General features: G+C 43.6%; 1 protein-coding gene across 1 annotated transcript in view; it reads left to right on the top strand.

The window, feature by feature from the left end:
• The window catches only part of NDUFAF2 (NADH:ubiquinone oxidoreductase complex assembly factor 2), a 93,316-nt gene that overhangs the window by 59,153 nt on the left and 21,398 nt on the right, over positions 1 to 12,765 (top strand). Inside the window, exon 3 of the mRNA XM_018557947.1 lies at positions 9,827 to 9,867. Within this exon, the coding sequence (XP_018413449.1) occupies positions 9,827 to 9,867 (41 nt within the window). The remainder of the gene's footprint in view (positions 1 to 9,826; positions 9,868 to 12,765) is intronic.

Below are 12,765 nucleotides of genomic sequence, written 5' to 3'. Positions count from 1 at the left end.
ATATATATATATACGGAAAATTGTTATCAATACTAACCGTAATTTTCCTTTCTTGGCTCTCCCCACGTCAGCATACCACGGGTTAGCTCCGCCCTCAACCCCAAGTAGGACCACCTTCACTAGATGATAAAACCCCTCCTGCTCCACTCACCACGCGTTCTGTTACACGCCGAGTGAAGACACTACCAGGAAGGGAACGTATGCTGACATGGGGGAGGGCCAGGAAAGGAAAATTACGGTAAGTATTGATAACAATTTTCCGTATTCCTGGCTCAGCCCATGTCAGCATACCACGGAAGATAACTAGCCACAAAAAAAATGTGTGGGTACTAAATGCAAAAATCTATTATCATAATCATCGAGAACCGGCGCCAGAAAGCACAGCCGAACCAAAGGAACAAGCTGAATATGAGGAGACGTCCACCCTATAATGTCGGATGAACGTATTAGGAGTAGACCAGCTAGTGGCCTTGCAAACAATCTCTGCAGGAACCTTGGAGTATGCAGCCCAGGAGGTAGACACCGATCTGGTTGAGTGAGCCCTTACTTCGAGAGGAGGAGGTTGGCCTGCTGAAACATACGCCAGCTGAATAGCCCTGACCACCCATGAAGACAACAACCTAGTTGAAGCTGCAGCCCCTTTCCTAGGACCTCTCGGGAGAACGAACAGAGTATCCAAAGTGCGAAAATCCTTTGTTCTAGAAATGTTGGTGGACAAGACATCCACTGCATCCAGTTGTTTTAAGAAGCTTGTCTTGCACTGACAGATCTGCTTCATTAATAGCCGGCAGCACCGTCTCCCAATTGACGTGGAACTCTGAAGAGACCTTGGGTAGAAACTCAGGCATGTGTTTCAAGACTACCCGATCTGAAAAAAACTGGCAGTAGGGCTCTTTAACAGAAAAAGCACGAAGCTCCGACATTCGTCTAGCTGAGAGGATGGCTGTAATGAAAAACGTCAGCAAGGTAAGGTGATACAATGAACTAGATACAGCGGGAGAATAAGGACTGTTCAACAACTCCCTCAGGACAAGTGGAAGGTCCCACTTAGAAAAAAAAGGTCTCACTGGAGGCCTTATCTTCAAGGCTTTCCTCAGAAATTGCTTCACCATAGGATGAACAGCCCAACGGGCCTTGGCCAGAGCCGACAGAGCTGAAATTTGAACTCTCAAGGTATTATAACTGAGCCCCGCGTCAAGGGCAGTTTGGAGAAAGTCAAGAACCTCTCCTATCAAAGGATTCTCAGGATCCCAGCCTCTATCCGAGGCCATAGATAAGAACTTCTCCCAAACCTGATGGTAAGTCGACTTAGTGGAAAGTTTCGTAGCCTTCAGCAGAGTCTCCACCACCGAGGATGATGGACTCAGCCGCTGTAACCTCTGCCTCTCAAGCTGAAAGCCATCAAACTCAGGCGAGATAAATTGAGATGGACCATGTCCTGTTTGAAGTAGAAGGTCCGGTCTCAAAGGCAATAGAATTGGAGGAGTGGTCATGAGGTCCAGGGGCAGCGGGAACCACGGCCTCTTTGGCCACCACGGAAGGACCGCTATCGCCCTCACTTGTTCCCTGTCTATCTTCAACAGAGTCCGTAAGATCAATGGAGTCGGAGGAAAGATATAGACAAGCCTTGAAGTCCACGGAGGGGACAGTGTATCCTGACCGTACACTCGCCAACAGTAATATCGGGAGTAGAAGTTTTGGAGTTGTGTGTTAGACCATCTGAGGAGTCCCCCACTGCCGAAATATCGGCTTCAGGTATTGGGGATTCAAGGCCCACTGGTTCGGGTCCTGAAGACTCGACTTAGCCTTTCCGCAACTGTGTTGTCCACTCCCGTCAGGGTACCCTGCACAGGCGTTCTCACACCACATGCAGGTACCCATGCACATCTTTGTGAGCAGGTACCCACGCAGGATGACCAAATTAATATGCCCACACAGGATAGGGTTATATGCACAGTTTATTGGTTCCACATCAACAAAACTACAAACCCAACAAAGAGGGGTAACAGGCCTGCAGATGTACAGCAGGCCTCGGGATACCAGAAGAGTGGTCAGGTGCAAGCCGGGTCGTCAACAGGAGGGCAGCGCGGTACAGGAACTGGATTCAACGGAGAGTGGTCGGGTTACAAGCCGGGTCGGTGACAGGTTTTCAGATAGGAAGCAAGGTTCAGGACATGGGCATCAGTCAGGTTTAGCAACACAATACTGACCCAGCTTCCTGACTGCAGGGAGGGCCTAAATACCCTCCCAGGAAGCACCAGGTGATGGGATGATCAGTCCCCGCAGGTGAGTACCGGAGCTTCAGGTTCCTTACAGTTCCTGGCTGCTGGAGACATCCGCAGGCGAGCACAGGAACTGCAGGACCCGGCTCCAGCGCCACCTGGGGGTGCTCTGGATCCTGACAACTCCTGGTATGAGCCCGTCAAATCGAGTAGGTGTTTCTCCGCCCAAGCAAACGGGTGAAGCAATCTCTAGAAGGGAGAGACTTCTGGTCCCCCCTTGCCGAACCACACAAGCGACTGCAGTCCTGTTGTCCATTCTGATTTTGACTCGCGCACCCATGATCAAGTGACGAAATGCCTGCAACGTTTCGTAGGCAGCCTGAAGCTCCAAAATATTCGCGTGAGGAGAGATGATCCTGTCCCACCTGGACTGGGCTACTTGGTCTAGGCAATGAACCCCCCAGCCCTGTAGACTCGCATCCGATGTGATAGTGATCCATCCTCCTGGACTGAGTGCTCTGACTTTTGGACAAGTTCACTGGATCCTGCCACCACAGAAGACTGAGCCTGACTGTTCGTGGGAAAAAATCACTTGAGAGAAGAGACTCTGTCCCATTGCTGTAAGAAGCAAAATTGGATGCACCGTAAATGCCAATAGGCCCATGGCATGGCCAGGATGGTTGACGAGAGCAATCCGATGTAACTCAGGCAAGCCTTGGCCTCACAGAGCACTGATCTGCCCACCACACCGGAAGATTGGATGACATGACGGATCTTGCGGTGGGGAAGGAAGACCTTCATCTGAACGGTGTTGAAAAGCATGCCCAGGTACTCCAATCTGTGAGAGGGAAGCAGATTGCTTTTTTTCCAATTTATCAGCCAACCAAAGTCCTGAAGAGTTAGAAGAACCACATCTTTGTGAGCCATTATTTGATGCATGGACTAGCTCAACAACAGAACATTGTCCACATAGTGATGAAAGCGTGTATTTTTCAGCCGCAAAAAGGCTATCAGAGCCACGAAGACCTTGGTAAACGTCCTGGGGCGGACGAGAGGCCGAACGGTAGGCACTGAAATTTAAAATGATCTGGACCCACTGCGAACCTGAGGAATCTCTGGTGCTCCACCGCAATGGGTATGTGAAAATACGCATCTGCCAGGTCCACTGTCAGCATCCAATCCTTGGGCCTCATGACGTCTTTTATTGTCTTGAGGGACTCCATTCGGAAATTCTCTGCTCTGACATATCTGTTTAATCTTTTCAGATCCAAGATAGGCCTGAACGTCCCAGACGCTTTCCTGACCAGGAAAAGTAGAGAGTAGACCCCTTTTACCCCGCTGGTGATGCGGGACAGGCAGTATTGCAAGTGAGTGCCGTAATTCTTCTATATAGGCTCTGAGACAATCTCTTTTTCTCTGGTGACTTTGGTATTGTAGTATCCATGAAAAAATCTGGTGGAAGGGAAGAAAACTCTATCCTGTACCCCCTTCGAACGACTCTCACTACCCATGCATCTTGGATGTTATCTGTCCGTAAGAGGCCAGTCTTGCACCTACCGAAGGTGGAACGGCGGGCCTCATGTCAGAATGTCTTCTCTGCCCTGGCAGCTTGAGAGGGCTTAACTCTGCCACCTCTGAAAAAGGAAGACTGACTCCCTCTCCAGGAGCCTCTGAGGAACTCTCTCCCAGGTCTATTGGCTTTGGATTCACGGGAAAGTCCCCATCTGGATCTATTTTGACGAAAGGACTGTTGACGCCTCCTTTTATCTTGGGGAAGCAAGCCCGATTTCCCTCCAGTCACCCTCTCAATGGCTTCTTCCAGAGGTGCTCCAAAGATCAATTTTCCGGCAAAAGGAATGGAGCAAAGCCCCTGCTTAGAGGCCCCATCCGCCGACCAATGCTTCAGCCAAAGCGCTCTACGACCTCTGCTGTAAAGTCGGCTGCCATCTTCAAATCGTGGAGAGACGACACAATTTCTTCTCTGGGGGTACCCTAGAGAAGAGTATCCTCCAGTCTTCCAATCCAGATCCTGAAGGCCTCACTGAGCGAAGAAAAGGCTGCTCCTGCGGCAGAGTATATTTTTTTAAAGATCCGACTCTATCCTCCAGTCCATGCCATCCTTGAAAGAGACAGAATCATCTACTGGTAAAACCATATGCTTCACCAACCTCTGTAGAGCAGCATCTACTTTGGGGGGAGTGTCCCACAACTCAGAATCAGATGGCCTGCACGAATATAACTTCGTTAGACAGGCTGTACTTCTTATCAGGCCTAGCCCATTCCTCCTCCTTGATCTCGTAGAACAGAGGAAAGGAGGGCAAGTCCTTCTTAAGATTTGGAAAGTACTGCCTAAGCTTATGTGCTGGCACTAGTTCATCCTCCCACTCCAAGGCGAGCTTAGCTGCCGAGATAAGAGGTGCCACAAGGGAGAAATCGAAGGTAAAAGACTGAACCCCGCCATCCTCAATATCCGAATCCTCCCCAGGGGAGTCGGGATGAATGAGGCCCTGTCATCTCTTCCTCCCTTCTTCTCTTAGGAGCCGGATTTTGGCTGGTAAAGAGCTTAAGTCCCTCCGCCATAGCCTCCTGAATGTAAGACTTGACATCCTGTGTCTGGGAAGTCTCTTCCGTAGCCACCTCTTTAAGGCATGATGAGAAGCAGATATGGTTTTATGTTTTTTCCCCACTTTAGGACTCCTCCCCCTAAAAGTGCGAGAAGAAGAAGCAAAACAAAAACTAATAAAACTTTCCTTCTTTATATTCATTATCTTGCATTCCAAAATCAGAACCACTCCTACCTCTCCGAAGAGCTTCGTGCCTGCATATTAGGGCTACCTGGACTCATAACGTAGAGAACTAAAGTAAGGATAGATAATGTAACAAGTAAGAAAAGAGAAAACATTTCCCCACCAAGATTCAGAGAATACCAATCCAGAACTCACCAGAAATCAGAGAGCAGCAGAGGGATGACCTGCCGCCAGCCATGCTGATGCCCGACTGCAGGCAAAGCAGACTTATAAGGAGACTGGCCGCCAAGATCCGCCCCCACAAGAGGACAGTGAACCACGCACCCCCTGGATCACCTGATCACACACACGGCCGCAGGACCTGGAAGTATGTGCTCCACACTGGAGCGCAAGCCGAACCGCCCAACCACAAGGACAGAGTCCGAGGCGGCCACCCGAGATGCGGCCACAAGAAAGATACAGACACAGGAGAGGACAGAGAGAGGAAGCGAAAAGGTAGGAAAAGAGAAAAAGAAAACCGGACTGCCAAACAAGGCAGCAGTTCAGAGTCCACTTACCAAGCCCATGAAACCGGACCAGAAGCCATTTAGGACAAAGGTCGCAAACCCTGGCACCACGGGTATGCTGCCTCAGAGGTTTTACCTCCCACAGGAGCATCCACCACCCGGGGAGCTTGTGGAGTCCACTATAGAGGTAGGAGTAAGCGCAAAATGAAAAATTCTAAAAAAAAAAAACCTTACCGCAAAAAAACTCAGTGAAGTGTCCTGAGCGAGGACAGGAAACGAACGCGTGGTAAGTGGAGCAGGGGGGGTTTTATCATCTAGTGAAGGTGGTCCTACTTGGGGTTGAGGGCGGAGCTAACCCGTGGTATGCTGACATGGGGTGAGCCAGGAAATACACACACACACACACATAATGCATTAAAACAGAGATGCACAAATCCCAGTAGCTCCATCGCCAATGCTCTTTAAAAATGACAGATGCCTCCTAACTTTTGAGTTTTTGTCTAGTCTTGGAGCTGAAAAAGTATCTGTACATATACTTGTACCAAGTACGGAACTTGGTATCTGAGCATCCCAATTACATTGTAAACAATGTCCAGAAGCATCATTCAGAATTACGAGCACTGTCCAAAAGCTCTGCTGTAATACAAAGTTAGTCAAATTGCTTTACTTTTTTGCCCAAATACTTACAATTATCATGTTTCTGAACAGCTGCTTCCAAGACTCTGTGCTCAGGTTCCCTGAACTCCCTGTCTAGTGCAAGATCACAAGGGACAGAACAGACTCCAGCAACGGTTTATCTACTGGGTTGGAGAGGGGGTCAGGGGGGAGGGAAGTAGCTTGATTTGCTTTTGTCTGTGTGTTTGTGGACACTCACAACTTACCAGCACACACAAAGGTGACTGCATAGCATCTGCTTGAGAAAGCAGTCACTCTATAACAGGAAGTGAGGACCAGTGCTCAGGGTACCGGCTGATTCTGAAGGCAACTAAAATTTTTAAATATCAAGAAGCAGCATCCATTGCGAGTGATTTCATCAGCATTTGAAATAGCTTAAAATCCTTTTGACTTTAATATCACTTTAAGGGAGATATAGTGCCAATATGAGGTGAACTGACACAGTTGGAGGAGAGCTACAGACCCAGGTCTGGTCCCTAACCTGTTCTGGGCATGGACAAACACTCAAGGAAACGTATTTGGGAGAGTAAAATGTACTCTTCCCATATTTGCTAAATATAAGTCAGAGATCATGCATAATTGGAAATAAAAGGTTTAAATAATGTTGCAATAAATTAAGCATATTAATGCAACTCTGACCTTTTTGAAAAAGTTAACAATTTGTATTAAACTGTTTTTACAAGGCGTAGATGAGGTAGATTTGGAGTAATGGATATGAAACTGTCATTAATCAAGTTGACAAACTACTAGATTCATTTTGACTCATAAGCAGTGGCCTTTCTAATGGCAGTTTATGGCACAGTTGCTCTTTGTTTGAAAGGTTATGCTATCGGGAACACATCTTGAACTTTCCTCTTACCTTTCTCTATATGAAATCTGTTCCAATGTTGCTCCGCATTAGCTGGAGAGTTAATTTTATTGTCTGACATTTTGCTGCCTTTAAGCTGCCCAACAGTGTTGCAACTGATCAATGGGTTGCTCTTTTGTGTGTGAAAAGACAAGAATATATCCTATTGTGGAAAGGTAAATGGTGATGTTTTCATGTCTGGTCAATTATCCAGCAAGTAATAATTTCCTCCATACATGAATGCCATGTTGATGTTTGCCCAGGTTTATCTGGTCTCCTTACGTTATCTAAAAGGTTCTGCAATGTTGCTGCAACTGCTTTCATCCATATATAGCCCCAGTGTGTGTCATATAAATGATGTTTAATCTGAAGCTTCTCTGGGGCAGGGACTAAAGTAAGTTGTTTTGTTCACTCTGTAAAATACTGTATGCTGACAGTATTTTGTTGAATTACTAAAATGTGTAATTTTTTTTAATTCGTCATTGGAGGCCATACAAGAAGACACTTCTTAGTCGCTGGTTATTAATGGCTATACACTAATGGATCGTTTTTTAAAATATCTGATGATTCGTTTTCCAAATTAGTGTTCAGCACCTATAGCATTTGTAATCGCTGACTGAAATACATTGTTTTAAGTAGAGTAAAGTAGGGTTAAACCCCTGTGATGGGTTTTGTTGCCATTGAGGAGATATCTGCTCCTTTCCTTCCCGGTTGATGATGGTCAGACAGAAGTCAAATTAACCCCTTCATGACTGAGGCCCTTTTTTTCAATTTTTGCACCCATGTTATATATATTCCACATTTTAGGCCTGAAAATGACATAAAACCCCCCAACATTATATATTTTCTGAATGCCAAGACCCTATAGAATAAAATGGTGGTAGTTGAAAATTTTTATGTTGCGCAATATTAGCGCAACTCCTTATTAAACCCCAAAATTTAGTGACAAATTTAATTAAATGCCCCAAAACACAACAAATTACCCATTTTTTTAATGAAATATAAAAGATGAGGTTACAACGAGTAAAACGATACCCAACATGCCCAGTTTACAGATTGCGTGCGACCGTGAAACGGCGAAAAACTGCAGTACCCCAAAAAGTCAATAAAAGACACTTTAAAAGCCCCCACAGGTCATCAATTTAGAGATACCCCAAAATACTGGCCCTAGAATTATTGCTCTCACTCCGGCGTGCGCGGCGATACCCAACATGTGTAGCGCGTTCGTCGTTTTCATGCGTAGGCGCACCCGACGCGTGTTTATGTGGCGACGCGCGTGCTCGCGAGGGCGGGGGACTTTACAATAAAGTCACCGGGAGTCTGTTTAAACAGCCCCGATGCTGGCGACGTACACTGTACGTCGTCAGTCACGAAGGGGTTAAATCTCTCCACGTGGACACAATCAACATTTAAATCCTGATATTGGTTTTATCCCTTTCCTGCTCTGTTCAGAAATATAATCAAGACTTGAGTGGCAATAATATGTATGGCCTTGCACCACTGCAAGTGCATAAGCTTTGTCAAGTCCAGTGCACAATGTGTACAGGTGGCAATTGGCCCTATTTATAGGGTCTGTATAATGCCATTCAGGTTACATTTGTGATTCCCTGGGTATAATTTTGCAGTTCAGGAATGAATTTGATTGGTTGGTGTGAGGTAACATGTCGTAAAAAGCAGCTCTTCTTTTAGACATTTGGCAGATTAAAGTGCATGACGAGGAAAAATAAAAAGAATGTAAATTGGCATGTACTTTAATACAGTTATTTTGTATAGGGTGATAATTTATATTGGTGTGTGTGTTACTGTTTAATTCTACATATGTAGCATTGCCTCCTTTTTGTACCCTGATATGCGATTCTCTGGTTTGCAAGTACACGTGTATTACATTTTCACAGCGCTCCGTCCTTTGTGGAAGGCAGAATTGGCTTTGTGACAACATTTGGCTTTCTGTTTGACATCTATTATTTATGAAGTCTCTGCTTTAGAGGATTTTAAAAATAAAGTTATTGAAGGACACATTGCTTCTGTATGGAAAATGATCTTTTATGGGTCATTTATGGGTCATTTACGAAATTATATGTGAAAGTTTCTATGATTTTGAGGTTGTAGGGGATATCTGATCTAGTTTCTGAGGTTTCTCAGCTGTTCATAGCTTTGTGATTTTTTTTTTTCCAGTCACTACTGCTCATACCTGCCTTGGACTTTGCAATACTGAATGAACTGCGTTCATATATTCATAAATCTAAGTATTAACGTGCATCTATCCCTGAGATTCACACTTTAGTAGGGCGCACACCAAATCATCACATTAAGCTAATAAAAATGACTTCTTGTCGTAAATAAAAAGCTGTTGACCTTAAGTTTCCTTATCGGTACTGAAGCCTAAGCTAAGAGCAAATTCTCTGGCAGTTAGGAGCATTGTGGCGGTTTTAACATTATTTGAGACTGTAAAATAATAAGTTGCAAAGAGTTGGACTGTATCCAGAGCACAGGGAGAAGATTGGCTTATTCCTACTCTATGATTTATATAGTTCCCTTAAGCTCTCATAGTCTCTGAAAGCATACAGCTAGATAACGGTAAGGTAATGGGAGCTTTTAGAGAAGGTTTCTCCATGCTTTGGGGAATTTCTCAGAGATAAACACTTTTTTTTTTTTTTTTTTTTTTATTTTTGAAGCATGTTGAAAAATTAATTAGCTGGCCATTTGTGTAAGACCGAAGATCTGGAATCTTTTCAAAATGATTCCTTGCTTTTTAGGATTAGCATTGTTTGTGCTCTGTCCTGGTTTCATATCAATGGGGATTCAATTGTGTTTTTTTTTCTGTTGCAGCATGGATCAGAGGCAAGAGGAAAGACCCTCCAACAATCGAGGTGAGGTTAAGGAAGAACTAAATGTTGATGTGTTCATAGACTTCAATGAAGAATCTTTTGAAACATTTTAAAATATAGTATTCATTTTTGTTTCGGTTTTTCAACTACAAAAGAGCTGATAATATACAAACAAGGAGCTTATGACTCCTAAAACACTAAGATTTGGTGATTGTCTATATGACAGAATAACTGGCAGCAACTAATTGAAGCACCAGAGCATAGAGACGCATTACATTATCCGAGTTACATGAGTTAACTCATCTGCAACTCCAAACTTTTTGAGATGACATATAGGGGTATCTTACAGCACAATGTATTTAGGCAATGGACACGCCCCTGCTGCGGGGACCATTACCAGAATTCTTTTTACCATTACTTTCCCTTTTTATTCTGGCTTTTTGAAATGGCAAACCAGATAATTAAGCTCAAGGTTTTATTGCAGAGTAACTCTTGTGGTAGGTAAATATGACCTTTTGTATAGATATCTGTACATTAGACCAAAAAGGGGGACAACTGAGGAGCAAAGAGGAACAGAGGGATGTGGTTCCAACTCACAGTTGAGAGGTATGGTCTGTCAGAGCAGTAAGAGTGACATTCATTCATTGCAGAGTAAGTTAAAAAATATCTAAAGCCAAGGGGTATTTTAGTTTTATATACAGTAAGGGATGGTTAAAACACCTGCCTTTTTTTTTTGGCCATCTCAATCCATAATCTACAAGGACAGTTTTTCCGTAGGTGGTGCCAAATGTTCAACCATGCTCACATTTTTTATGTAAATTAGAAGTGCGATGAGTTATGGTAAACTAGAAAGGTTTTTATAGTTCACATTTCAGGGGGCCTTCTTTGCTCCTCTTTTGGAAATAGTTTTGTACACAGTGTGATCAGTGCATTTAAAAATACCAAAAAAACCCCGGTGCAGGTGTAGCAATGTGTAACAATTACATGATAATGCTCTTAAACACAAATCTTAAATACACAGATTAACGTGCAGGATACTACAAATGTACAGGTGTCAGTGTGTCCTTCAGCTACTTAGTTGTGACACACAATCTTATACCATAATGCCAATTATTTAATCTTTTTGTTTGCGTGACAAAATACAAAATACAAACAAAATAGGATGTCCAATAAGCTTATATAGCTTTGGTCATCAGGTGTTTATAAACTTTACCCATATAGTGTATGTTACCCACCCATTGTCTCTGGACATAGTATTTGCACAACTAACTGCCAGTTGCATACAGCTTTGGTTTTAGCTAAAAACAAAAAAAGATGGTCCGTTTTCTTTCAATTTTTTTCAATTTGTTAAAATAAATTCTCTTATTGTATTTCACAATAACAATATAAAACTGCTTTTTGGTCAAATATATAAACTGGTAAAGTAGAGAAACTTCTTTTTATCATAGTCTTATGTTGCATTATATCTGTAATTACTGTTGTGACAGGCACTGCTTTAAGGATATGACGGGAAAATGCACTTACGGTAATGATTTAAAAATGGTAATTTTAACACTGCTAAGAAGTCATATTGTGCTTGTGGAAAAACTGAAGTACTTCGATTATAGCTGTATGCAGTTTTTTCTTTATTGCACTGTTGACAAATACTTGTTGCTCTATATCGCAGTGCCAACTTCTGGATTTCAATCTCTTGTGGCACTATATTCAGTCAGAGGTCATCAGGGACAATGCTACCACTAATGATTTGTATGTTGTATTCTTTGTTTTGCTTTTGTTGTACTTAAAAAAAAAAACTGTGCATAGTTTTCCAACAAAAACGCAATGTTTGTGTGTTTTTAGACAAATGTGTTTAGTAAAATAGAAGGTTAATGAACAATGAAAATAAATAATGAATCAATCTGGCCAAAACTTGAATATGAGCTTTTTGGTCAAATATAAATTAAACGTTTTAGGTAGGCCCCTGCACCACAGAGACTGTAAAATCAAATTGTAACTGCGTGGCCAACTTTAAACCACTGTGGGGGTATAGCTCAATTGGGGATCGCCTTGCCTGGGGAAAAGGTAGTGCAGACAGCAAAGTTCTTTTTCAGTTTGACTTGCAGTCCGTTTTATTTAAAAGGTTGAAATATTAAAACAAAATAAAACGGAAAACAAAGCCTTGCCTTTTAGGCTCTAACTAAACATACAGGTTTCCTCTATAAGGCGCCCATACACCTTACAACCATCGCACGACTTTCCTTAAAATTTCATACGATCTGCCCATCTTGGACAGGCAGATCGTACTTGGGATCATGATGATTGCAGTGCTGAGCGGGCAGTGTGCGCTTGCGCACACCGACCCGTGCGGCATTCGTCTTCCAAGCACGCCACCAACCTGGCGAAAATCGTACGATTTTCGGCAGGTTTTCCAGCGTGCTCGGAAGACGAAAGTCGTGCGACCTTACAGTAGAAGCGGTCACACGCTGCCCATACATCTGCCGATTATCGTACGATCAGGGGATCACCCGCAATTATTATACGATAATAGGCAGGTGTATAGGCACCTTAACAGGTGGTGAGCTTCTACCAGCCACCTCACAAAACCAAAGTATTTCCAGCAACCTTTTACTCACAAATGTTTCGAAATTGCAACTCTCAGAAGGCTGTCTGAGTCCCAGGCCAGAGCCCCATCATGCTCCAGCCTTCTCCTTTTATCTCACCTTGATAATTAATCATTAATCAAATAAACAATCCAAGTGAGAAACAAGAAATCCGAACTGGATTACCCAGACCCAAAGTCTACCCGAAAGTCTGGCCTGGATTCAGCTAGTCTTGCACATGTGAAAGAAATCTAGGGGAAATATATTGCCCCTCCATGATTTCCCCTTTATTTATGTCACACCACATATCCGTTCTAATAAGTTTTAAGACCCTGGTGGAGAGAACTCTTCCTAAACCAAC

Source organism: Nanorana parkeri, unplaced genomic scaffold (genome assembly GCF_000935625.1).
Source record: "Nanorana parkeri isolate BGI_ZX_2015 unplaced genomic scaffold, ASM93562v1 scaffold312, whole genome shotgun sequence".
Taxonomy (NCBI): Eukaryota; Metazoa; Chordata; class Amphibia; order Anura; family Dicroglossidae; genus Nanorana; species Nanorana parkeri.
Note: the sequence above shows the minus strand (reverse complement) of the source record. Positions and strands in the feature narration are given on the sequence as shown.